The sequence below is a fragment of the Arctopsyche grandis genome, chromosome 3 (genome assembly GCF_051622035.1).
Source record: "Arctopsyche grandis isolate Sample6627 chromosome 3, ASM5162203v2, whole genome shotgun sequence".
Taxonomy (NCBI): Eukaryota; Metazoa; Arthropoda; class Insecta; order Trichoptera; family Hydropsychidae; genus Arctopsyche; species Arctopsyche grandis.
The window spans coordinates 6,053,457-6,079,759 of NC_135357.1; the positions used below are offsets into that span (position 1 = coordinate 6,053,457).

Genomic DNA, 26,303 nt, shown 5'->3' on the forward strand with positions numbered 1-26,303 from the left:
CTATATGTTGAATGTGGTATTTATTTGGTAGTAACACGTATACACAAGTATGGTTAATTGTTTGTAAAAGTATGTCGTTCAGCGGTCTCTGGATATGGTAGAGTGTCGCTGGCTCGGCATTCAGCTATGTTCAGAAGGTCTCTGGATGCGGCAGTGTGTTGCTGGCTCGGTGTTCGGCTATGTTCGGAAGGTCTCTGGATACGGCAGTGTGTTGCTGGCTCGTCCGGCTGGTTGATCTTCCAAGTCCGCGTAGTGTAGTGGTGGCTGGTCAGGAGCTGTATGTTGACTGGTCTGCTGCTGTGTGTCGACGCTTGCTGCTGTGGGTCGACTGGCGTTGTTTGGGTTGTACCTCCTTTTATAGTGTTTCTGGAATGCTTGGTGGAAGTGGTTATTGATGCGTACGAAAGGAATTTGCTTTCGTCGAGGCGTCGAATTTTCTGGAATGCTTGGTGGAAGTGGTTGTACGAGCATTTAGTTTGTTGATGCGTACGAAAGGAATTTGCTTTCGTCGAGGCGTCGAATTTTCTGGAATGCTTGGTGGAAGTGGTCGTACGAGCATTTAGTTTGTTGATGCGTACGAAAGGAATGCACTTTTGTCGAGGCGTAGTATTTTCTGGAATGCTTGATGGAAGTGGTTATTGATGCGTACGAGAGGAATTTGCTTTCGTCGAGGCGTAGTATTTTCTGGAATGCTTGATGCTGTTCCGCTCGATGTATTTTGTTGTTGCGGAATATTCTCGAAGGTTTCGATGACGATGACGACGACGAGATTCCTACAAGGTGTGTAGCCGCTCGAGGACTGTCATACAACGAATATGTCGACTTAGCACTTTTCAATTTGAACAATTTGGTATCACCCCAATAATGGTGGTCACCCAGTGCAGACCGCACTCCCCGCACGGGCCTAGTGACGCTACTGTTGTTAGTAATTCAAAATTCACATATGTACATACTTTACAAATTAATTTTTCATTCCAAATTGACCCTTTTTCATTTCAAATTGATCATTTTTCATTTCGAATTGACCCTTTTTCATTCCAAATTGACATTAAAAAAGGGTCAATTCGAAATGAAACAATTTGGAATGAAAAACCTGTATGCGAAACAAATTTATAAAAACAAAATCAGTCACTTACCTGTAAAAAACGGTAATTGGATTATTAATCAAATTGTGATGGTCACAAAGACAATTTTTGCTATGAAAACTGTAATGCGGAGTATTTGGCACTCGAGTTTTCGTTAGTATGATAGTTATCGTTAGTATGATGGACTTTTCGGCTGCCAGATATTCCGTTATAGAGATTTTAGTGACTTTTGGGGGAGCGCTTTGTGACCAATGATCACCGAACCGTAAAAAACATAATTCAAAATTTTTTTAACTTGCGTTTATGGTTCAGTCTGAAGAAGTGGTATAAAGTTAGAATTCCTATAATCATAGTTAAATTAAAACTCAAATTCTAATAATAACGCGAGTTTAAATAAAATTAAAATATGGTTGTTTATAAAAAAAAAAACTCAACACAGGAATTTCAACTCTAGGTTTTTTTGTGCTGGCAATCTTGTTGTGAATGACATTTGGCTGATCGAGGCATGTGCGCCACGTTTCGTCACTACTCGTGACACTTATCCAGTTGAATTTGCACAAAACTCGCTAGAATGTCGAAAAAGAAAGGTTCTAAGAAGGTTTTCGATTTGGCGAACGAGCTGGAGGAAGAAGCCCCACCAGCGGAAGCTCCCGAAGAAGTAACCTCTCAAGTCAAGCCTGCAAAGGCCGAGAAGAAGAAAACTCGTCCACGAGCTGATAATAGCGACGACGAGGCACCCCGTGGAAAGTCGGTAGCTTCAGACGATGAGAACGCCAAGTCTTCGAAAAAAACTACGAAAAAAGGTGAAAATTCCTTTATACTTTTTTTAAATCTGTGACTCGGCTTGGGAGTATTGAATCAAAATATGATTTGATGTGTAAATAGCACGATACGAGTAGATATTCACTACTTATATTATAAAGTATAAGTTTATTGGTGTAATTGCACAATTTTGTCTATCCATATTTTACAATTGCCAATTGCACATACATACAGTGTGTAAATATAGCAATATGTGACGTACAAGAAAATATTGGCACATAAAACTGTTGAAGTCATTATGTCAGGTATCACACCATAGTATCTGTCGTTTGTTTATCATGTCCGCAATTATTATCGGTAATATTTGAAATATGTATATGTTTTTAGTATTTTAAATTAATTTATTTTAACTTCTATGTATAGAAAAGGACAAAAAGAAGTCGAAGCATTCTGATGGTGAGGAGTCTGATGATGAAAAAGTTGGTGGAAAACCACCCACAGGAAAGGCTGTAAAAAAGAAAGTCAAAGGTAGTTTTTCTTTGTTGAAATAATCATTATAAATGAAAGCACATGTATTTTATTATTAATTCAATTCGTATTGTAGGCAAAGGTAAAAAGGCTGATGATTGGTCTGATGATGAAGATGAAAAAGAAGTAGAACAAGCTAAAAAAGCAGCTCCGAAGAAGAAGGGTAGGTTCAGAGCTACCATTTGTGCCACATTTTTTATTTGTATAATTTTTAATATTTATTTTTTCTGTTCTTATAATAAGGTAAAGGTAAAAAAGATGATGGGTCTGATGATGACGAGAAGGAAAAACCAACTGAAGCAGAATCTAAAAAAAGTACCAAGAAAAAAGGTATATTTTAGATGCAATTTTTTTAAAATTGAATTGTTTAGGTAAATCTTTAATAAAAATTGTGCTTTTTCAGGTAAAGGTAAAAAAGATGATGCATCTGATGACGAAGAAGAGGATAAGAAAGTTGATAAAAAACCAGCTGCTAAAAAGAAAGGTATTATTAATACATACATTATTATAATATTGAAAATAGTATTGAAATGTAACATGGAATATTTTTATGTAGGTAAAGGTAAAAAGGCTGATGATTGGTCTGATGATGATGACAAACCACTAAAACACGATTCAGATGATGAAGATAAAAAATCGAAGAAAGGTTAATAATAATTAATAGATTTAGAAATACAATTCTGTTGATATATGAAATATTTTAAGAGTGTATGTAATTTTTAGCTAAAGGTAAAAAGAAGGTTGCTTCAAAAGTGTCCGACGATGAAGATGAACAAAAATCAGATGATGACGATAAGAAGTCTATAAGCAGTTCAGTTGCAGATGCCAAAAAGCAAAAAGCTACCAAAAAGAAGGCGAAGGGTATTGTAGTTTTTTTATGATGATAAAATGTTGTATTAGTTTGTGAATCTAATTGGTATTCTCTCATAGGAAAATCTAAGAAAGACGATTGGTCAGCTGATGACAGTGATAAAGAGCTGAAAATCGAATCTGAAGATGAAATGGTTGCTGCAAAGCCTGTAAAAAAGAAGGGTAAATTGAGAGATTTAAAAATATCTTAATCAGTGGCTTGACTACATATATATTTTGGAACCCGATGCAAAAATCGTCAAACGCCCCTTTTATAATTTTTAAGTATGAAATTTTGCTTTTATGTAAAATCATTACTTCGTACCAGATTGTGCTTTTAAATATCATATTGCTTTGTATAACGAGTCCTTTTAAATTCATTCAAATGTTTTCATTGAATTTATATAAAATGTATAATAAGTATGTCTTCTGTTTTTAAATTCAATTATTTTACATATGTATATAGAATAATGGAATAAGAAGAAAATGCAAATTAAATTTATTTTCAAATAATTCAATATAATATATCATATTTGGTGTTTTACTTATAATTATTCTGTAATACCAAATGATTAAATCACAGTTTAAAATCCCAGAAATTGTGCTCCAATTCAACTCTTTAAAATTAATTTTCTAACAAAAACAATCAAATGAAAAAAAAATCCAATATAATATTTTTATATGGTAGCTTTATCGATGAAAATTGATATGTATGATGAGAAAATATTTGGAAATTTGAAAATGCATCATGATCAAATAGTCCAATTGTGCTGCTTTCTTACAAAACAGTGATTCTTTTGGGTCTCTTCGGTGCATTGAATTATTGTAGTTACGCCACTGATGCTTATTTGAGGGTAGCGAGTGGGGCTTTTATTGTCTACTTTTGTTATGTTTAGCGAAACAGAAGAAGAACAAGGCAAAATCTGATTCTGAAGATGAAGATGAAGACGTTGGGAGTGATATAGAAGAGATTGAAAAAGAGCTTGTTAAAATGAAAATAGAGGAGACGAAAGTTGAAGAAAAGAGCAAACCTGACAAAAAAGATAGTAAAAAGCCTGTACGTATTTTATTTTTATTTTTTAGAATATCCTATTTATGTATGTATATGCTGGCTTGTTAATTTGATGTTTTCATTTTTTTTATTTTTAGGAAAAGAAGGGTAAATTATCTAAAAATGAAATGAAGAAAAAATCTATTAAAAAAAAAGTCGAATCTGAGGATGAGGCTATGGATGAAGATGAAGAGGACTATGGATCTGATACGGAAGAGAAAAGTAAAATAGTGGAAGAAACACCAACGGAAGATTCAGATAAAAAATTAACTCACAAAGATAAAAAGAAGATGAAGAAACAACAAGAATTTGATAAACAAATGGAATTGATTACTAAAAAAGGTGGACAAGGTCACAGCGAATTAGATAGTAATTTTACCGTCAGTCAAATGCAGAAAACTGCTGGTTAGTTAATTTTTATTAAGTATTATTACTACTTTAGTGTTTTCTTTTAATTTATACATAATTTTGACGTGTTTCAGGTCAAATGGCTGCATTAGAGAACGCGGTAGATATCAAAGTTGAAAATTTCTCAATTAGTGCTAAAGGCAACGATCTCTTTGTGAACGCAAATCTGCTTATCGCCAATGGTAGACATTACGGTCTCGTAGGTCCAAACGGCCACGGAAAAACTACACTCCTCAGACATCTCGCTCAAAGAGCATTTCCGATTCCTCCAAATATTGATATTTTACTTTGTGAGCAAGAAGTAGTAGCTGATGATTTTTCTGCTGTCGAAAGTGTATTGAAAAGCGATGTCAAAAGAACTGGTTAGTCGAGTCAATGTTTTATGTATATTAAATTTGATGGTAGTTATTCAGTGTTTATGAGTATGTTTTGCTTTTAGAACTGATGAAAGAGTGCGAGGAATTGGAGGCTTTAGTCGGCAAAGGAAAACTATCGAAACAGGAGCGTTTGAATGAGGTGATTTATACAGCGAATTATATAAATGAAATGGTTTTAGTGTGATGATATTTCATTGATGTTATTGTTTGTTACAGGTTTACGCTGAATTAAAAGCGATCGGAGCCGATTCTGCTGAGCCGAGAGCGCGTCGTATCTTGGCTGGTTTAGGTTTTAACAAGGAAATGCAAAATAGAGCTACTAAAAATTTCTCTGGTGGTTGGAGGATGAGAGTATCGCTTGCAAGGTAGTTTACGTTTTTTTTTTTTAGTAATTGAATTGTAATGAGTTTTAATTTTGATTTGGTTTAATTTCTAGGGCGCTCTTTATCGAACCTACGCTCTTATTGTTGGATGAACCTACGAATCATTTGGATCTCAATGCTGTAATTTGGCTCGATAAGTCAGTTTGTGACTTTTTATTATTATAATAAAGTTGTTAGATTTTTTTATATATGTATGTATATTTGGATTTTTTCAGTTATTTACAAGGCTGGAAGAAAACTCTTTTGATCGTATCTCACGACCAATCTTTCTTAGATAATGTATGCAATGAAATTATCCATTTGGACACGCAAAAGCTTCATTATTATAAAGGAAACTATAGCATGTTTAAGAAAATGTTTGTCCAAAAACGAAAGGAACAAGTGAAAGAATATGAAAAGCAAGAGAAACGACTGAAGGAAATGAAATCTCACGGTACATCTAAGAAAGTAGCTGTGAGTAGTCGGTTCTATCTTCATATATTATTTTCCTTATAGTTATTTTGTTTGATTCCGAGCTCACGCTAATTGCTGAACGAAATTTCAGGAAAAGAAACAAAAAGAAGTGCTTACTAGGAAACAAGAGAAGAATAAGACCAAAGTTCAAAAGCAAGACGAAGATTCTGGTCCTAGTGAATTATTGGCGAGACCGAAAGACTATCTCGTCAAATTCAACTTCCCAGACCCTCCAACTCTACAGCCTCCGATTTTGGGTCTTCATAGTGAGTTTATTACTACACTTGTCGTACTACATACAGGTAGTGCTTATTCATTATAATAAAAAGCAACATTAAAACTTAATATATTATTTTTAGATGTCGATTTTGCTTACGATGGACAGAAACCTCTTTTCAACAGTGTCGATTTCGGCATAGATCTGAACTCTCGTATAGCCATCGTCGGTCCTAACGGCGTCGGCAAATCCACTTTCCTCAAACTGCTCGTCGGAGATTTGTCACCTAGAAAAGGCGAACTTCTCAGGAATCACAGACTCGTATGTTTAAAAAATTATACATTAATATTGTTAAGTATATATTCTATAAGATTGATCACAATCACTTTTTCAGCGTATCGGTCGTTTCGATCAACACTCTGGTGAGCACTTGACGGCTGAGGAAACTCCTGCCGAATACCTTCAACGCTTATTCGGCCTGCAGCATGAGAAAGCTCGCAAGGCTCTCGGCTCATTCGGTCTCGTAAGCCACGCTCACATCATCAAAATGAAAGATCTCAGCGGTGGACAGAAAGCACGCGTCGCTCTAGCTGAACTCACCCTGAATGCTCCGGACGTAGTCATTCTCGTACGTATTCCCATTTCAATTGTGAAATTGTAACGACGATTCCGATTATGCTGATGCTCGGTTATTGATCTTATTTCAGGATGAACCTACGAACAATTTGGATATTGAGTCGATCGATGCTTTGGCTGAAGCCATCAATGGCTACAAAGGCGGTGTCGTTATCGTCTCTCACGACGAACGGCTCATCCGTGAGACTGCATGCGCTCTCTACGTCATCGAAGATCAGACTATCAACGAGGTATACTTTGTTATAATCTGTCAAGTCTGATTATATGTGTATGTATGTGTGTTATATTTGGATTTTTTTTTGTCATGTAGGTTGACGGAGACTTCGACGATTACAGGAAAGAGTTGTTGGACAGTCTCGGTGAAATCATCAACTCGCCGTCGATCGCTGCCAATGCTGCCGTACAGCAGTAGTCTGTCTGATGAGGGATTGCAATCAGTGCCCAACTTTTGTCATATTGTATATAATATCATGTATTAGGAAATGCATAGAAAATATTTGGAATTGATAATTCGTTGTATATAAACATGTTGGATTAATGCTTGGTATTTTAATGCAGTTTTAAAATGAAGGAGTTGAATGAATTGAATGATCTAATTGTGTTTAAAAATCAACGAATGTATGTATGTGTGTGTATACTCAAACCTGTTGTAGATTGACGTTGATAGCTAAAGCAGGCCTGCTCTTAGGGATTACAGTATGGTAAATTGGACTTGTTGAACAAATTAAAATCAATTCTTATGATATTTAGATCAATTGGTAGTTTGAGTCTGATTTAATATATGCTTTTGACTGAGAGCAGACTAAGTTTTGAAGTTGATTCTATTGCAACAGCTTCTGTTTACTACTTATTCGAGTATTGGAATAATAATATTATTTCTTTTGTTAGGAACAATTATATACATATTAATATTTATACTGTCTATCTTTATTTTCTTGTATTAAACTAATTTTTCATTGCATTTTACAATTTGTATAAATTGTCTAATTTAATACAATTTGTATTGAAGATCGTATTAGAAAATTGTGATCAGGGTTTCTACGATAAGGCGAAAACATGTTCATTCAATATGTATATATGTTACAGTTGAAGTGTATTTTCCAGTTGAAATATATTTTGACATCAGAGCTGTAAAAACTCAATTGTTATATTACAACTGGCGCACACTGTTGAAAGTGTATTTGCGCTTGTAGATATATAATTTACTATTTGAATTATACTCGAATATGAATGACCTAAAACGCCAGTTGGAATATATTACAACTGAAAATACACTTCGACTGTAACATATATGCATATGTACGTAGTTAATGTACAATATATATATATATATTATAAATCGATCAATTTTGGACTTTTGAAAACCGTCCCTTGAAGTTGCAAATTTTGAATGCGCACATTGCGATCGACTAGTGTTTCTACATCGGCGTACTGTTTTTATTATTAATATATAATATTGTTAAGCTTCAAATGCGCTTATTTTACATTTCATATGTAGTATAAATGTGTAATGGCACTGGTCGATCTGTTGTGATGTACGTCGTAAGTATTTCCGATAGTTTTAGCGGGATCGGTGCTTGTTTTCGATAATCAACAATCAGTGTCACGATTTAGAATTCGTACTAATTTATATATTTTGTAAAAGATTATTTAATAAACTGTTTTTTTTTTTACTACAAGTGTATATTTATTTGCGTTCTTAATGGAATGGTATGACAAGGAGAGACCTAAAACTCCTTCTGTTGAAAGGAATTTTAGGTCTCTCTAAATTTTCACCTGAAATGGAGGGGATGTCAAGTTTATTTATTGTAAATACAGGTAAAACTCATATGTACTTTTACAATTCAGATAAACTGGCAAACTATGATAGGAGCAGTGGATTTAGGTTGAAATGTCAATAGTAGATATCAATTTTTATCAATTTTCCGATTAGTTTTACAGTTGTGGCCAAAGTTTGAACCTGAGATCTCTTAGTTGGTATGTACTATTCACTAAAATATACTCTGATAATGTTTACAGACGCTACTTACTAAGATATAGTGCTGGCTAATCTATCTGCAAACTTTCATTCTGTTGTTATTTGAGGTGACGGAAACATTTTTATCTACTAGTTTATATCCTGTGATTTTTCTACATATATAATGAACGTTATGCGTTGTATTTCGCGTGTATATAGCAAAATAAATATAAATTAAGTACATATTTTGAATTGAATAACTTGGGAAAACACCGTATTGGATTTATTAAAGATGAAAATGTTTGTGGCAAGTCTGTAAAAAGAATTTAGTATTGAGGGTGTGTTTGGTATTTTTAGACCAGATGGACTTGAACGAACGTTCATAAATCATTACCATTGCTAGTAAGGTGTTTTTTTTTAACATATTTAAATCCAATGATTTTAAAAGAGTAGTTTTTGATCCATACCTAAAATTGATCTCGAATCCCACATGGTAAGTATTATTTGTTCCAGCAACTACCAAAATTTATATTTAAAATATTGACTATGAGTCTTCGAATTTACATATAAAATAATCATCTTGAGTAATGTGACGAGTTGGAAATGTTTGCTAGTGAAAGTTTTACCACAATATATTGTTTTATCAGAGGAATCGTTAACTGATCATAGTAAAGACATATGTAGATGAGCAGTGGCAGATCAAGTAAATGGGGGCCCCCAAGCGCATTTGAAATTTAAGGCTCTCACTTCAGTAAAACAAATGCTATCATAGTTTTTTACCATGCTTTTCAGTATATAGTGATTCATTGAGATTTTACAAAACCATATTTTATATGTACTTGAAACAGTTTTTGGAATAAAATATGTGCTATTTTAAAATACTATGTAAAATTGGTATTAATTTCATTTATTTTAGCTTACGAACGTATTGTGGACAATGATAATGATTTGTAAGTTGTAAATTTTGCTATCAAAGACCCATTTCGGGGCCCCCAAGATTCGGGGGCCGCAAGCGTATCTATTTAAGTATTGCTTTTTATACAAGTGGGGAGGAGAAGAAGGGAAAATAACAAGATTAAACTTACAAATCGTATTTTGGATACTAGTTGACATTTCTAGTACCGATATTTAATGACTTTTGATTAATCATAAACAGGGCAGCTGAGAGGAATCCCGGAATCTAGGAAAAAATAATTCCGGGCCCTATAATAAACTAAAAAAGAAGATCATATAGACATATTTTTAAAATGCGAAGAATCTATCAGAATTTGGTTGTTATTTTTACTAACCTCTTCTTAGCTCACAAACGATTATTAAGTAATTGAATAAGAAACTATGATATAACAGGTACAATTTCACATGGAAACAAAGAATTCGTGGATCTATAAATAATAAACATTTAGCATTAAAAAAATAAATGTATTTTAATGTAGAATAATATAAAATATCAATATCAGTCAGTCAGATGTACCGATATGGGCCCCGTTGGATGTACCGAGTAGTCCGGTCTTCGGAATTTTACGTCGGCTCTTCCCCCCGGCTCGTCGGCCCTGATCATACTGAAAAAAATGTTCATTGGCTTCACCACCAGAGCAAGTTTGAGCATAATAAGGACTTACGTCTTTCATCTTATCTTGGTCACATCTGACAATTCGTCATTTTTATGATACGACATAACATTCGTCAAATAAATATCAAATTCTTTGTTTGATTTTGGCCAGATAAACTGAATAAATGATGATTATTTGTGTAAAAGTACTGTTGGGGAAAATGCTACAGCTGATAAACATTTTCTGATTTACAAATAAAACAAAAAAAACCTATTATATGCATTACCGAGAGCCCCAAATATCTTCATTGGTGCTTTTGCTCAGCGATATATAATTTTGCTGTCTATTGGCGGTAGTACATATGTTATTTTAGTTCTATATAGTCATCAATAATTATGCACTGGCCAGCAACTATAGCATATATTGGGAGATGGTTCTACAAAATAAGTGGCTCATATGTTAACCCTTTGAATGCTGACCAAAACCGATCGGCGTTTTGCTGACAAATCCATGGGCGTTGTATATTGAGCATGTACAGAGTAAACAAGAATACTACCTGCCAAGCCTTTAAAGGTAGCATTGAAAAAAAAATGCATTGAAGATGAGTCGTGTAATCCGTGTCATTTATTTGTCAACTTTTATAAAGACTCGTTTAAGACAGAATTTCTGAATTTATAACCATAGCAGAATTACCCGATGGAAATCCCTAACTGCTGAGTATTTTAAATTGTGGCTTGGAATTTAGATTGTGAGCATTACATTTTAACAACAATGAAGAAGATGGAATTAGTTTTGGAAAAATATATTCATTGATAGATTTATTTTATATTGTTGCAAGATATGTATATTAGAGAGTCTAAACACTCCTCGAAATCCTCAGTGGTAGTTATCTACATAGAGTAGTGATCTAGGGTTTGGTTGGATAAGCTACAATTTTTATACCTGCTTTCTATTGGATTTATAAATAATTCTAGTTGGAAATGTTGGCGAAATTTTCAGCGTAGCGGGCTTTCAGCAGAAAATATGTCAGCACTCAAAGGGTTAAGTGACACTGGTATAGAATAATGTTTAAAACTTAATATTATATTTTATTTGAAACGTACTGTATATACTGTAATTTTTTAGCTAAAAGGGAAATGAAAATAAATTGGAATCTAGTAGGATGAAAAAGACATGTTTTATACATATGTAAAAATACTAGTTTTTTTTTGTATACAGCAAACCATATAGCTGTGAATTAATATGTCGTCTCGGCGTGTGGATTTTGTTAAATTGTGGAAGGAGCAAGTTTTCGACGTGGCTTGCGAGAAATCTTTAGATTTGGTCAAGAATTATAAGGATCCACAGTCGAAGAATATCTCTGTAGAGGCCACCAGCCAAAAAAGGCTAGAGAAGACTAAGGATGATAAAGAGGAGAGTTTGCGTGAAACTTCTATAGCTTCCAATGACGACGATGACAAATTGACTGATCCATTTTTGGACAATGGCAAGTATACATTTTATTTTATTGTTACAATCAATATACACTCGTCATTACAGATCGCTCCAATGCGACGAGTGTACGATAACGGTCAGAAATACAATAATACATATACAATCAGAATACATAGCATATAACAATTAATCAGTACAGAAATAATAATCATAGAGACATCTATGGATTATTTTTAGATTTTTGTGTACAATTATTATTACAATTTTTATACATATAATAAACACGAAATTATAGAGATGCCTATAGAGATATCTATAGATTTCTGATTACTGTGCATAATTTTTACAAATTATACACACAGATTTTGTGACAACAGGAAATGATCTAATACCAATTTTCAGGAATCGTTTCAACAATGATCAGATAAAATTGGCAAACTCTGATAGAGAAACGATCGATTTGGAGTCACAAAACCCCCAAACCTAACCAGCAGTTTGACGAAGGCTCGAACCTTCGACCTCAGTGGTGCTAAATATATACGCTACCATTAAGCCAATTGTGACTTTAGTTTTATTGTACGACTTTAAATGGAAACATTGCACAGTTTTCATTGATTGTATGGATGTGTAAACAAAAATTGTTTGATTGTTATGTAAACTAAAATTACTTCTCATATTTTGAATAGTAGGTATACACAAATTCAAAATTCTAGCTATCTCAAGATTAAATGTAAATTTATGACATGTACTATACATTTACGACTCAACCTATTGTGTTTGCGGCATAGTCACTTGAGTTTTTTGGAACACAACATCCACTGACGAATATATTACAGTACTGAAACATTTTAATTGCAATTGCAATTTGTAGCTTTTTATTATATTAAATTAAACATGAATTTTGTATGCAAATTTGTAAATTAATTTAATCAATGTTGATTTTTGCTTGCAGTTTATTGTTATTTTTATTGTTGTCTTGTAGTGAAGTGTAATTATTTTACTGTACATACATATATATCATCAATCAATATGTAAAATAATGTTTGCAATGATTTATATACTTGTAGGTGATGGTAAGAGGGCAAACGATGATGCTGTACAAAATGAATCTGATTGTGAAGATATAAGTGAACTAAAAGAAAGTGAGTATAATATTATTAATTGTCATATGTGCATATTAGATTAATGTTTGTATTGAATCACTTGTAGACAAAGGCAAGATGTCTGCATCGGCAAACATCAATGTTGTGCGGGATGAGTCTGTTGATGCGGCTAAAATTAAACCGAAAAAAAGTGAGTGTATTATCATGTAGTATGTAAATGCAATATTGTAATATATTTATATTGTCGAATAATGCAATTGTTTTTTAAAATAGAAATTCCAAAAACATGTTGTCAACAAGTCAGGAAAAGTTTTGCAAATTTTGGATTGGGCTGGTGCATATGCACAACAATTACGTCTTGTCTGTGCTGCGGCCTTTGTATGGTTCCCTTGTTCTTTTTGGGACGATGTTTGTGTTGCAATTGTCCATCGTTTGATAGCGACAATGATGATGATGACGAGAAATGTGCAGAGGGTGAAAAAACGAAGGGTGTAAAGCCGGATTGTAGCGTGGAAGGTAATTTGAATTTTGAAATACAGAAATTGTATAGTATCATGGGTCTATCTCACGGCACCGAAAGTGAAAAGGTCAAAAAAGCAAATATCGGAAGGCAAAGATCGAAAATCGAAAGATCTTAAGTCGAAAGATCAAAAAAAAAAAGGGTGCATGGTAAACGGTACGGTATATATATAATATATATGAGTGGCATGCGGTGAAATTATCTCTCTTTTTGTCATACAGCTTTGTTTAATGTGCGCGTGCAGGATACGGGAGGAAAAGCCTGTTCCTCTTGTTCCTGTTGTATCCTGCTCGCGCAAATTAAGTGAGGATGTACGACGGGGGGGGGGGGGGGGGGGGAGAGAGACTTTTACCGCACGCCTTTTACCGTTTTTCATATGTATGCATGGTAAATGAACATTTTCGACTTTTTCATGGTCGACTTTTTACGGTCACCCATGTACGTCACAGCTAAAACAATGCCAATAAAGGTCTGTTCATACCTATCCAGCACGACCCGTATCCTGCAGGTTTCCTGCAAGTGCGGATAGTATTCTTTGGTACATTATATGGACGTATTCATACGCATTTACATATTCATGCGCGTCCATATAGAATGTACTAAAGAATACTGTCCGTACTTGCAGGATACTTGTAGGATTCGGGTCGTGCTGGATAGGTATGAAAAGACCTTAAAACGTACGAATATAATAACTAGACACCGGATAGTCACAGTGCTTTTTCTAGGAATCGGGGTGGTTTAGTTCTATTTACAAAGCTAGAGTCCAAAAAAAAAAAACGTTCGCGAACCATTAACAATGCAATGAACAATACACAGCACCCTCTGGGTCCGTTTTTTTCAAGACGGCACCTTGGTTATCCGGCCTTTAATAATAACAAAAGATAAAAAAACTTCTATATATGTATACGTTACAGTGAGAGCATATTTCAAGTGAAAATATATTTTCGCCAATTCAAGCAGTGAATACGTATCAAACAATGAATTTACAACGTTTTTCTCTACGAATTTAACCCTAACAACCCTATCTTAAATGAATAGGGCCAACCCTTACTTAACCTAACCTATCCTAACCCTTAAATAATACCAACCCTAACAGTCTAATCTTAAATGAATAAAACCAACCCTGAAAATGTAACTGAAACGTCAGTGAAAATATATTGTGACATATGCAGTGGCGGACTGGCCATACAAGCGAACATGCCCGATGGCATGTGGGCCCCACTATCTGTTAGAAAATATGGGCCCTCAGTAAAATTAAATAACTTTTTAACTATTTCACGAGTGTAAAAATTTATAGGATATTGCATTTTGGGACCTAAAGTTTGGGTATTTCAACAAAACAAATTTCTTACGATATACAAAAACAACTAATACCTGCTTTAACAGCCCATGGATCGGTTAACTTTTTTTATTAGGCTCGAAATGTAAGTTTCAACATTTGCGTGGGCCCTTTTGCCGGGCCCATTTCCAACGTCAATATTATGTATATACCAATACCTATGTAACAACTACCTACTGAAATAAAAATGGTAATAAACAAATTTCCGTGAATAATATAAACTGAATTGCTTAAAACAATTCTGATTGGATGATTCATCATCAACCAGCGATTTAAATTTACTTCATACTTTCAAAATAATTGATGGATCTATTTCGCTTTTGCCATTTTTCTTGTACCTAAATTTGTTTATTCCCATTTTTGAAAAAAAAAAATTTTCCCCTTGGTTTTTAGCGTGATGGAAAGAAGAATATTTTGTTATATGGGGGGGGGGGGTGGCAAATTTTTTTAACCCTGGGTGGGCCCCCTTTGACTCCTGGCATGCACTGATTTCAGTCCCAGTCCGCCACTGGACATATGTATATACTGTTTGCTACCAATGTTTCCTCTAGGCTAATAGACTCTGAGCATTTACCGCCATCTATTGAAAATTTATTTAAATACATAATTAATTAATTAATTAATGTTTCTATTGGTGTTTTATATTGCTAATATGTAGGTAGTTTTTACCATTTTTTTTTCATATTTAACAATTAAATATAAATATATTTAAAAGGTATTTGAAAAAAATTCGACCGCGTGCGATCGAATACAGGACTTACACATTTCTTTTAATTTTTTTATTTATTTAATAACAACAATAGTACATACATATGTACATAGTAAGTCAGTATTTTGAAGTTTAATAATTTATTACAAAAGATGGTCAAATCGATGAGATGGTTTTGCTCAATGAAAGTAGATTTAATAACAGTATTATTAATGCTGTTCTTTAACATATTACTAGATTTTTTAAGTTTGTTTTTATATTATACAAAATATATTTCTAAAGATGGGTTAGTTTCATTAGGCAATATTATGTAAATACGTGATTTATATACATGTATGTATGTACATAAAAGTTATCAATGATGGTGTATTTTTTAAGATGCAGAAAAAGAAAAAGATCCCAAAGTGATAACTGAGGCTCCATCTGGAAATCTTAAACCTATTTTGGAAGAAGTGGATTCAGAAATTAACGTGAAGAGTGAGGAGGAAATATCGGGGAAGCCTTAGTGTTTGTCAGTAAATTATAAACTGAATGTTTCAATGTCTTATAATATTTATATGTAATTGAAAAGCGCTTATATAACTATTATATATTGGAATTAATTGTTGTTATTTATATAACCAATGCATTTTACATGTACATATGTACTAACTTTAAGAATTTAAAAATCGACTTCATCTGTTTTAATTTAATTACATTAAAAATTATTATCTGTACATTTATGTATTTCAATTTATTCATTATTACCCATCACATACATACGAATTTTTTTGCAAACGATCTGTTTTTTTTTTAATCTTTTAATGTACATAATACCGAGTATATCAGTATCAACCATTTGTGAATGTTGAACATTAACTTCATGTACTGTAAATATCTTCAATGTACTTAATCGTTAAAATGTTACATCTGGTTATCACTGGGGAGTGTTTGCAGTTAATTCACATATGATATTTAAATGTCAAACAAAACACTAATTTGAGATGGATTAAATGTCATATTGTAATATGTACATATGTGGTTTTTTGACTTGAATCACTTGATACGAAAAACATGATATTGGAATTATTGATAATGGAAACATACTCAAGGGAAAATCTTGTCAAAATAACTTGTATGATAAATTACAACGAGAGTTGTAGTATTTTTAGGCTACATAGATAGAAATTTACAAACATTATATAAAGTTTGCAAACATTTATTCATGAAAAATTTTGAAAGTATTATATTTCGGCAAATTAATTGTAATAATGTTCTATCTGCTACGGGGACGAGTAGGAGATGGTGTAAAAATATTATAGTCGCAGATTTTATCAGATGATTATATAATTTAAATAGCAGTTACTAGTCTCAAAGTGCTACCACAAGTTACTAGTTAGGCTGTTTAATCACAAGTTACTAGTTAGGTTGTTTAATCGCAAGTGCTCTTCAATATGTTTAACATGAGCATATATTCAATAAGGGTAACAATTTCAACCAATCACAGTTTGGTAAAACAACTGGTGATTAACAGTGGCATTCATGCGTAAGATAGTTTTAGTATTTGATATATGTATTCCTTGAATGTATCGACAAATGGTTAGGTAGGATTAAGTGGGATAATAATATTTGAGGGTAGCACAATTCGTGAGAAAAATGTAGCAAAAAGTACCTCATAGAGTACAGCGGTCGGACTACATGCCATCTCCCTTGCACCCAAATATTACGCGCTACAACCATATACACAACGAAAGCATTTAAATTGCAATTACCGCTTGAGTTAGTACGTTTAGATAAAAAAAAATATTGAGATAACAATTAATAGGAAAAATATCTGACTACTGATTCCAATACTCACTTTGAGCGAAACAATCCTAAATTTTGAGTTAAAGACCGCAAAAGCCAAAACATTGTAAAAAACGCGGATTTTTTTAAACGCTCATATCTCGTAAACGATCAGCCACCAGCAAAAATCAATATCATATTCGAATTCAGTGGGTCAAACTTAGTAAAGATTGGCTAGTCTCCGCTCTGGTATTTTTTTTTGTTGCTCAGGTAATCTGCAGTTTTGGCTCCACCACTGAAGCACGTTTTATCACGACTCAGATTTTATTATTTTTCTTTCACTTTATCTTGTGGTCATCCAACAGTTTATATTTGTCTTTTTTTGTGACACGTTCCAAGCCTTCAATAAAAATATACGCAAAATCCTAAACGTATACTAATTAAATATATGTATCTATATGATACAAAATATATTAACCCTTTGAATGTTGACCAACGCCGATCTGCGTTTTGCCAACAAGTGCATGGGCCTGAAATACGCCGATAGGCGTTGTATATTGAACATGTACAAAGTAAACAAGAATACTACCCGTTAAGCCTTTCCAGGTAGCATTGAAAAAAAATACATTGAACATGGGTTGTGTAATCCATGTCATTCATTTGTCAACATTTATAAATACACCGGAATTTCTGAATTTATAACCATAGCAGAATTTCCCGATGGAAGTTCCTAATTGTCGAGTATTTTAGATTGTGGCTTGACATTTAGATTGTAAGCGTTACATTTTAACAACAATGAAGAAGATGGAACTAGTTTTGAGAAAATACATTCATTAATAGACTTCTCTTGTTGATTTTATATTGTTGCAAGATATATTAGAGAGTCTAAACACACCTTTACATAAATCTAAATCGTCGGCGGTAGTTATCTAGGGCAGTGATCTAGGGTTGGTTTTGATTAGCTTCAATTTTTTTTATACCAGCTTTCTATTGGATTTCTAAATAATTCTAGTTGGAAATGTTGGCGAAATTTTCAGCATGGCGAGCTTTCTACAGAAAAGACGCCAGCACTCAAACGGTTAAACATGCTTCTTTGTATCGAAATGTTAATAGAGAAATCGCTACAGTTGTTAACCATATTTTATTTTATTTTATTTTATTTTTTTGTTACAAATCAATATAGACTCGCCATTACAGATTTGCTCCAATGCGACGGGTGTACGTTAACGAAATACAGAATACATAAACAATCAGAAATCAGAAATACAGTAATACATACATATACAATCAGAATATATAGCATATAACAATTAATCAGAAATAATAATCATAGAGACATCTATGGATTATTTTTAGATTTTTTTTGTATACAATTTTTATACATATAATAAATACGAAATTATAGAGATGTCTATAGAGATATCTATAGATTTCAGATTACTGTGTATAATTATTACAAATTATACACAGGCAGATTTTTGTGACAACAGGATTAGATCTAATGCCAATTTTCAGGAACCGTTTCAGCAATGATCAGATAAAATTGGCAAACTCTAATAGAGAAACGATCGATTTGGAGTCACAAAACCCCCAAATCTAACCAGCAGTGGCGAGGACTCCAACCTTTGACCTCAGTGGTGCTAAATATATACGCTACCACTAAGCCAAACTGCTGGCTGTTAAAAGAAATAAAACTAATAATAGCCTTGTAAAAAATAAGAACAACATTATTACTGAAAATTTTATGCGTTCATATGTACCTATGTATATGTACATATATGATTTTACCGGCGCAACGACATCTCAGCGCAATCCAACTTAGCGCCGACCTTTCGGAGGTTTAGAAACCCTCTTTACGGTTTAGAAACCCTGCTTAAAAATAAATGTTTGCGGCACAAAGAGTATCAAATAAATTTATTCGCATTTATGAAATTATCGGTAAAGGGACTACTAGTCAAATGTGAACCTGTCACAGGATAACTGGTCGCTCTAGATCGGTCACGAGAAAACTAGTCACACGCTAAAACTGGTCACACGCTAATACTGGTCACGAAAAAACTGGTCACACGCTAAAACTGGTCACGAGAAAATTGGTCACGAGAAAACTGGTCACACGCTGAAACTGGTCACGAGAAAACTGGTCACACCCAAAAATTTAAAATTGGTCACACAAACAAAAATATTCTCAAATACTTTTTATTTACGAAGTTTTTATTATTATCGACTAGACATATGTTCGAGCCGAAGGCCATCGTGGCCGTGGCCGTGGCCGTTGTTTGTGGTCTTCGCGAGGAGTTCGCGGGCATCTGTCAGCCCATCTGACGTTCGCATCGCTCGCATCCGAGAAGGTTGGCAATCGCTTTTGCGTTCATTTCACTTTGACAGTTCGAATGTCAAATCAAAATTTAATCTTAATTCACCGCGGGGAGGTCTATGAAAACACTGATTGTGTTAGTAAGAGGATCCTTTATTTATGTTCACTTGTTACAATAGTAATTTTATGTAAAAAAGAAGGTCGTTTTGTTTTCTCAGCTTCGGAGCCAATGGGACGTTGCCAGAGATTCATTCTGCATGTTTGTACAAGAGCGATGATTATGCCATCGGCTTCATCTTTAATATGGACGGTATCTAATATAACCATCGGCCACGGCCACGGCCACGAGGGCCTTTGGCTCGAACATATGTCTAGTCGATAATAATAAAAATTTCGTAAATAAAAAGTATTTGAGAATATTTTTGTTTGTGTGACCAGTTTTCTCGTGACCAGTTTTAGCGTGACTAGTTTTCTCGTGACCAGTTTTAGCGTGACGGATGATCACGAGTGACCGGTCTAGAGCGACCAGTTGTCCTGTGACAGGTTCATATTTGACTAGTAATCACCGAACCGAAATTATCATATAGATATGCCCGATAATTTCAATACAGTAATTATTTTCGAAAGCGCATTTACAACTTATTGAAAAAATTGATTTTGCGCTGAATTGTCTGTGCTAAGTTGGCTTGCGCTGATTTGTCCTGCCACCGACTTTACCATAAATTCCACATTGAACAGCAACAGCAACGTTTTCAAAGTTGTTTTTTTTCCATCTTTTTACCTGAGTGGATCTAGAGGCGGCTCTACCAAAAATAAACTAAAAAAGCTGCTCGTATGCACAAACAGGTTGAGCAACACTGGTATATAAAAATGCCCAAAACATAATATTGTATTTGGGTACACGTCTTACCATTTGTGCTGTGAATTATTTTTTCTAAATTGAAAATGCAACAATTTAGAATTGATTCGATTGAAGAGGATGCAGCCTTTTTACATTTGTATGTAAAAATACTAGTTCCAAGTCTATTAATTTTTTTTGCTTAAGTTATTCTCATTGTGTGTAACAAAGAACGCCAGTTGAACGTATAACCTTTCAGCGATCGGTTGGGTTTCATTCGAGCCTTTGTTAAAATTCGCTGGAGATAAGATTTCTGGGTATTTACAAAGATTATTCAATAATTACTCTATATATACACGTTGAAACAGGGACATTTCCCTGAGTTGAAACGAGCGATCCATATAAAACCCATAAAGTATGTCGAAGGTCAATGTTTTTAACATCAATTTCGGCGGATGACGCAATATTTGGCACACCCACCCAAATGGTACACAGAGAAGAATAAAATCGATGCTGTCTGTGATCGTAGAAGCGCATTTTCGCGAATATTAATGTTTTCTTTTGTGAATGAGAATGTTTGAATGTCAATATGGGTGTTTTTTATGCAAAGCGTCTAATTTTAGCTACACCAGTGTTACACACATTTTTTTTGCACTCGCTATCATTGTATCCAGGCAATAATTGAGACTTGGCGAGCCGATTCGTCAGTGTCTAATTCTAAAAGCTAGTACGCTACATACTCACATTGTGTGCATGTATTTTTACAAGGCTCTTTTATATATTTTTAAGTGCTAGTCTGCGCTCGACCGCGGCTGTGAACGAACATGTCGTCGTCCCGTGCACTCAAGTTTGCAAAATTGTGGAAGGAGCAAGTTTTGGACAAGTCTCTGGAGTTGGCCAAGACCTACAAGGACCCACAGTCGACGAGCACCCCCGGAGTGGCCACCGGCCAAGTCAAGCGTGATAAAACTGAAGATGAGAATCTTCGTGCAACTTTTATTGCTTCCAATGGCGATGATAGCAAATCCACTGATTCACATATGGGTGAAGGCAAGTTTGATGCCTTTAATTTTATCAATACATTCCAATGTCCACGTTGAATTGAAACATTCTTCAATTATTATAGGTTGTGGCTATTTACAGGTAATATATCTGCAAATTATTGGCTATTTGCAGGTACTATATCTGCGACAGGTGCAAAGCCTTCTGCGCATGCGCGTGAACTACATTTAATGTATGCTAGACTTGTTTAATCAATCGTTCATTATTTTAATCTTATATGTTTAATCAATTGTTCATTATTTTAATAGTTCATCAGTTCGAACTAAATATTAAGAGGTTTAAAACGAAATTTTAACAGTAAACACACTGACAGTGACAGTGACAGTGACAGATAGACAATAATTCGCAGATATATTACCTGCAAATAGCCAACAATTCGCAGATATATTACCTGCAAATAGCCACAACCATTATTATATGGAAGTATAATAGTTGTGCAAAAAGGATCCAACCCATATATTCTCATAATATAAAAGCCGATAGTGGTAGTATCGAATGTCGAAAGTTTGCTTTTACATACATACATTGCATAAAAAAATAAGTTATTAAGATTTGTGAATTTGCATATGTCAAAATACAGTAATGATGATGTATGTATTTAGGTTAGATGCTTCATTTGGAGACACATTAGCATAGTCTGTATGTATTTAATTTGTAGATTTGTTAATTTGATCTGCAGGAAGCTTTTAAACGTGTTTTTATTGGAGATGTATACTGTATGTAAATTTCAACAGTCTGCTAAAAATAGCAAATCAATATTACAGATCGTATTAGCAATGCTAGATGGGCGTTGTTCTACAAAAGCGATCCAACCCATATGTGAAATATAATAAAATTAAGTTGTATTCAAAACATATTACACACTTGTAAGTTCGCTATTGCTTTTATTTAAACAATACTCTTACTTTTTGCATCGCTATGCATCAGTCGCGTTTCTTCCTTTTGTAAAAACACTTTTCTATTTCTAAGTATGGTGACCTTGTGAAATGTACGAATAAAAATTGTAAAATTAGAATCTGATTTTAACTTTTATTAGTCTTCGAGCTAGATTGACTATTTTAAATGCAATGCGTGATTGGTTGAGTTCCTAGGAGCACAAGACTTTCTCATGCTTCCAATAATATTCAAAAATCTGATTTGTGAACAGTTTATATGTGTACATATATTCAAAGTGTATTTACCAGTTGTAATGCATTTTGAGTGGTTAAAATATGTTTCAACAATCCCCCGTAGTTATTTTTATATGACACAGTGGATTTACAATCTGACCGGTCACAATCAATCAATCAATATGTATTTCGTATCTTTCACCTACTTTTTGATTGTGATTCACAGAACGTAGGCTTTTTATTATTACGAAATTATGTTCACAATACATCTTATATCTATTTTAATAGCTACTGATCTACTGATCATTTTCTATTTTACAATTTTATTTTATTTGGTTAGTAATCATAGTATTATATTATTCTAATGTCAATATATACATCATAATAGGAAAAAGAGCTCAAAAACCTATTTACAATTCTTATAAATGCTCATAATACATCTAATACATAATATTAATTAAAAACTCTCTAAAGTTGATGACCTCAAGCAGATTGTGTTTAGGTACTCTGTGTTTATACCTGAAGGGTATAGACATTTTGTTGTAATCACCGAGACTTTTCTCAAGTGTGTTAGTATGGTTATTACTTATTAGTGATTCTGTCATAGAATCTACTGGTTAGTTTGTTAGTAATGTCTGTAACAAACGGAATATTATATATGGCATGCAGATTTTGATGAATGTATTTTATTCACACTACTGGTTGTCGTGACAACGTCAATTGATTTGTAATTTGAGTCAGAAAGTCACATTTATGTTTGGAATACATTCTTACGGTTATCGAAATATGAAAGACTATAATTCATAATTCGTTAGAAACATCTACTGGTTAGTTTGTCTTCGAATATAAAATATATTACAATTGACAATACACTGTGACAATAACATAATTTAATGGTCCTTTTTTCTTGAGGTTTATGCATCAGTCATGGTATATTTATTTTACTGTACATTTTCATCAATTAATAATGTTTGCAACGATTTATTTATTTGCAGGTGAGGGTAATAAAGCTCTCGTTTTGTCAAATGTTATTGATCAAGGTGAATTCGGTGTAGATAAACCTAAACAAAAAAAAAAGATTGAAAAAAGTGAGTATAATATCTGGTGAATTGCAATACATATATACATATGTGTACTATTGAATATTGCATTTATTTTTTGAAATGTAGAAGTTCCGGAAACATGCTGTGGACGAGTCCAAGAAAATGTGGGAAATTGTATGCAGGGTTCGTGCATATGCACGCTGATTATGACTTTTCTAGCTTGTGGCCTTTGTGTAGTTCCCTTGTTTTTTGTGGGACGAGGTTTATGTTGCAACTGTCCAACATGTGATGTCGACGAAGAAGATGATGACGATGACGAGAAATGTGCAGCGGACGGTAAAACGAAACGTTATTTTAGTTTTTGTTCTCTTTTTTATTTACATTACATACCTCCTTTACGTTTCACTTACGATTACAATTCAGGAAAAACGTTGCCTCTTATCCGATCGTTTTCATGCTTTGTCATATTGCTCATTTTGGTCATCAATATAAGTAAATGGAGCCTCCGCCGTTTGAGATAAAATATCATATAAGAAGCATTTCAGGTTCGAAGATTTTTAATCGCGGTGACAGTTGATAGTCATTAATTTTATACATAGATGGCGGTAGTAAAAAAAATATATATTGGTGTTTTACAAATTATTTAACACAGTTATAGTTTATATACAAATTATTCTTTTCTTCTCTATATTTTTATATTATACCCGTAATGTCCTCTTATTCAATTTTGACAATAATTTGACGCAGTCCGTACTATATTTTCTCTCACAAGACATGACGTGAGCGGAGAGACGAGGCAACCTGGTAATACTGAGTGTCTACTCGTATTTACTTTCATTAGAATATTTTCCATGATCGGCGGACAGTGGACTAAAGAAAGAAATAATTTGAAAATTTCCACTATCTGGGGTATTTTAAGCGTAGTACATACATATATCATTACAAAAATATTTCATGTTTAGAATTTTATAAAGAAATAAATGAAAATGAGAAACTTTTGCACAAAATTAGCAGTGTTGACAAATATAGCAACGTACATATGTAGATGATGAAATTGAGAGTGAGAATGAAGATGATTAAATTCAACAATAAATTTTTAAGCCCACTTTTCATGTTCCTAACTATATATGTACGTATGTTCCGGTTATTATGAATGTGGAATAAGGCATGCAATATTTCTTTTAAGATAATTGGACTTCTATGTAAATTTGTTTTAAAAATCATTTTGATACTACCATAAAAATATATTTATACATTATGATTATATAATATGTAATCTTTCCTGCACTGGTGGCATTTTACGATCACATTGTAAAATAATGGTATTTTTTGTACCTTAAATGACTTATTTCACTTTAATAATAACCGGCACAATTATAAAGAAAATTGTAAAAATTATTCTCTTTTTTTGCCTATGACACTTGGCAATCCTACATATGAATAATTTCAAGGTCAATAAATTATTACAAAATATAACCAAATTGATTGGATGTCAATTTGCAATACAATGTTCGATAGTTTTTGCATCCTGATAGCATTCCATTAATGATAAAATAGTAGAAGTAGTCAGTAATAATTTATTTTTAGGACAAATAATATACATGTCCGGTAGTATGTAAAGAAGAAGTAATAAAGATGGAGTGCATTTGGACGGATGAAAGCCGTTTTTATATAAAAAAATGCTTCTTTGTCGAAAGAAAAAGATCTTCGATCAATGTGTTTTTGTAGTGATGACTTATGGATGTGAAACTTCGACATTGTATGCCAAGATGCTACACAAAGTCTAATCCATTGAAAGTATGGAACGTTGTATGCTTACAATAATGAGGAAAGATAGAAAGTGGAATATGTGGGGGAGAAGAATAGAATGAAAAGATTAAAATGGCAATGGTTAGAAGAATGGACTAAAGGTGGACAAAATAAGTGTTAGAATGGTACCCGAGAGAATGTTAAAGGGTAAATAGACGGAAATTAGGAAAATTCATGGGTTGAGATGGATGAGAGTTGCGCAAAACAGATACGAGTGGAAGCCTGTTGGAGAGATTTTCATCAAGTAGTGAATGGTGAATGGCTTAAAATGATGATGATGGTGATGGTAACACGATTTTTTGATTATTTTCAACTTATTGATTCTTTTATTATACGATATTAAGTAATACAATCAAGTATTAATACTAAATTGTATAGTTTTGTTTTTATGTTGTTTAAAAATATTAGTCTGTTTAGACAAAAATACTTTAATATGTTATTAATAATAATGGATTTTTAATTTGCAGACGAGAAGAAGCCAGAAGTGATATCTGAATCTCCATATAAAAATCTTAAATCTGATTTGGAAGAAGTGGATTTGAAAACGAATGTGTAATATGAAGAAAAAAAAGGAGAATCCTGGAGGGAAGCATTAATGTTGTCAATAAGTTTGGTCTGAATATTTCGATGGTCTCAAAGCATTTATTGTTGAAGAGTATGGATGGCGCTTATCGATGTTGTATTTTATTATACATGTATTTGCATGATCTATAAAATTTATATGTATGTATGCACTAAATTTGAAAATGAAAGAAATGGGTTTAATTGTTATTATTAAATAATTGAACTGGTGCTTATTTTCTGTACTCATCAAAGCCTTCATTGTTCAAAAGCATGGCGCTTATCTACTTTGTAATTATTAATTATATAATATAATGTTTGTACAACCAATTTTATATACATATACATATGTAATAAATTTAAGAATTATTTTTTATTACATAATAAACTATTATACATTTATGTACGTCAATTTAGTCTTTAATTCTCATCACTTTTACCG

At 33.2% G+C, this 26,303-nt stretch overlaps 4 protein-coding genes across 6 annotated transcripts in view; all 4 read left to right on the forward strand.

Annotated features, from left to right (window-relative positions):
• LOC143909790 (uncharacterized) overlaps positions 1-26,303 on the forward strand; it is a 743,449-nt gene that overhangs the window by 621,518 nt on the left and 95,628 nt on the right. The window lies entirely within an intron of this gene.
• LOC143909854 (ATP-binding cassette sub-family F member 1) lies at positions 1,538-8,426 on the forward strand. The gene is made up of 20 exons (XM_077428091.1): positions 1,538-1,888; positions 2,271-2,375; positions 2,452-2,538; positions 2,619-2,705; positions 2,779-2,859; positions 2,932-3,021; positions 3,099-3,236; positions 3,306-3,407; positions 4,121-4,281; positions 4,374-4,680; positions 4,758-5,045; positions 5,123-5,199; positions 5,277-5,425; positions 5,497-5,580; positions 5,659-5,896; positions 5,988-6,162; positions 6,256-6,434; positions 6,508-6,741; positions 6,821-6,979; positions 7,060-8,426. The coding sequence occupies exons 1-20, from the start codon at positions 1,657-1,659 to the stop codon at positions 7,159-7,161; spliced, it is 3,075 nt and encodes a 1,024-aa protein (XP_077284217.1). The 5' UTR covers positions 1,538-1,656; the 3' UTR covers positions 7,162-8,426.
• On the forward strand, positions 8,596-16,367 carry LOC143909806 (uncharacterized). 2 transcript variants are annotated; one of them, XM_077428008.1, is made up of 6 exons: positions 8,596-8,726; positions 11,475-11,742; positions 12,758-12,832; positions 12,900-12,983; positions 13,067-13,309; positions 15,740-16,367. In XM_077428008.1, the coding sequence occupies exons 2-6, from the start codon at positions 11,499-11,501 to the stop codon at positions 15,865-15,867; spliced, it is 774 nt and encodes a 257-aa protein (XP_077284134.1). In that variant the 5' UTR covers positions 8,596-8,726; positions 11,475-11,498; the 3' UTR covers positions 15,868-16,367. The 2 variants fall into 2 exon arrangements, with proteins under 2 accessions (XP_077284134.1, XP_077284135.1); XM_077428009.1 differs by having other exon boundaries at positions 8,690-8,834; positions 15,740-16,135.
• LOC143909008 (uncharacterized) lies at positions 20,512-26,272 on the forward strand. Its single transcript, XM_077426888.1, has 5 exons — positions 20,512-20,594; positions 21,067-21,327; positions 23,444-23,536; positions 23,618-23,827; positions 25,768-26,272. The coding sequence occupies exons 2-5, from the start codon at positions 21,102-21,104 to the stop codon at positions 25,854-25,856; spliced, it is 618 nt and encodes a 205-aa protein (XP_077283014.1). The 5' UTR covers positions 20,512-20,594; positions 21,067-21,101; the 3' UTR covers positions 25,857-26,272.

Bases quoted from the DNA above. Each gene is read 5' to 3' on its own strand.
- LOC143909854 (XM_077428091.1), top strand. From the start codon at position 1,657: ATGTCGAAAAAGAAAGGTTCTAAGAAGGTTTTCGATTTGGCGAACGAG. The intron at 2,539-2,618 runs GTAGGTTCAGAG...TCTTATAATAAG, and splicing joins AGCAGCTCCGAAGAAGAAGG to GTAAAGGTAAAAAAGATGAT. The intron at 2,860-2,931 runs GTATTATTAATA...ATTTTTATGTAG, and splicing joins ACCAGCTGCTAAAAAGAAAG to GTAAAGGTAAAAAGGCTGAT.
- LOC143909008 (XM_077426888.1), top strand. From the start codon at position 21,102: ATGTCGTCGTCCCGTGCACTCAAGTTTGCAAAATTGTGGAAGGAGCAA. The intron at 23,537-23,617 runs GTGAGTATAATA...TTTGAAATGTAG, and splicing joins AAAAAAAAAGATTGAAAAAA to AAGTTCCGGAAACATGCTGT. The intron at 23,828-25,767 runs GTAAAACGAAAC...TTTAATTTGCAG, and splicing joins CGAGAAATGTGCAGCGGACG to ACGAGAAGAAGCCAGAAGTG.
- LOC143909806 (XM_077428008.1), top strand. From the start codon at position 11,499: ATGTCGTCTCGGCGTGTGGATTTTGTTAAATTGTGGAAGGAGCAAGTT. The intron at 12,833-12,899 runs GTGAGTATAATA...AATCACTTGTAG, and splicing joins TATAAGTGAACTAAAAGAAA to ACAAAGGCAAGATGTCTGCA. The intron at 13,310-15,739 runs GTAATTTGAATT...GTATTTTTTAAG, and splicing joins GCCGGATTGTAGCGTGGAAG to ATGCAGAAAAAGAAAAAGAT.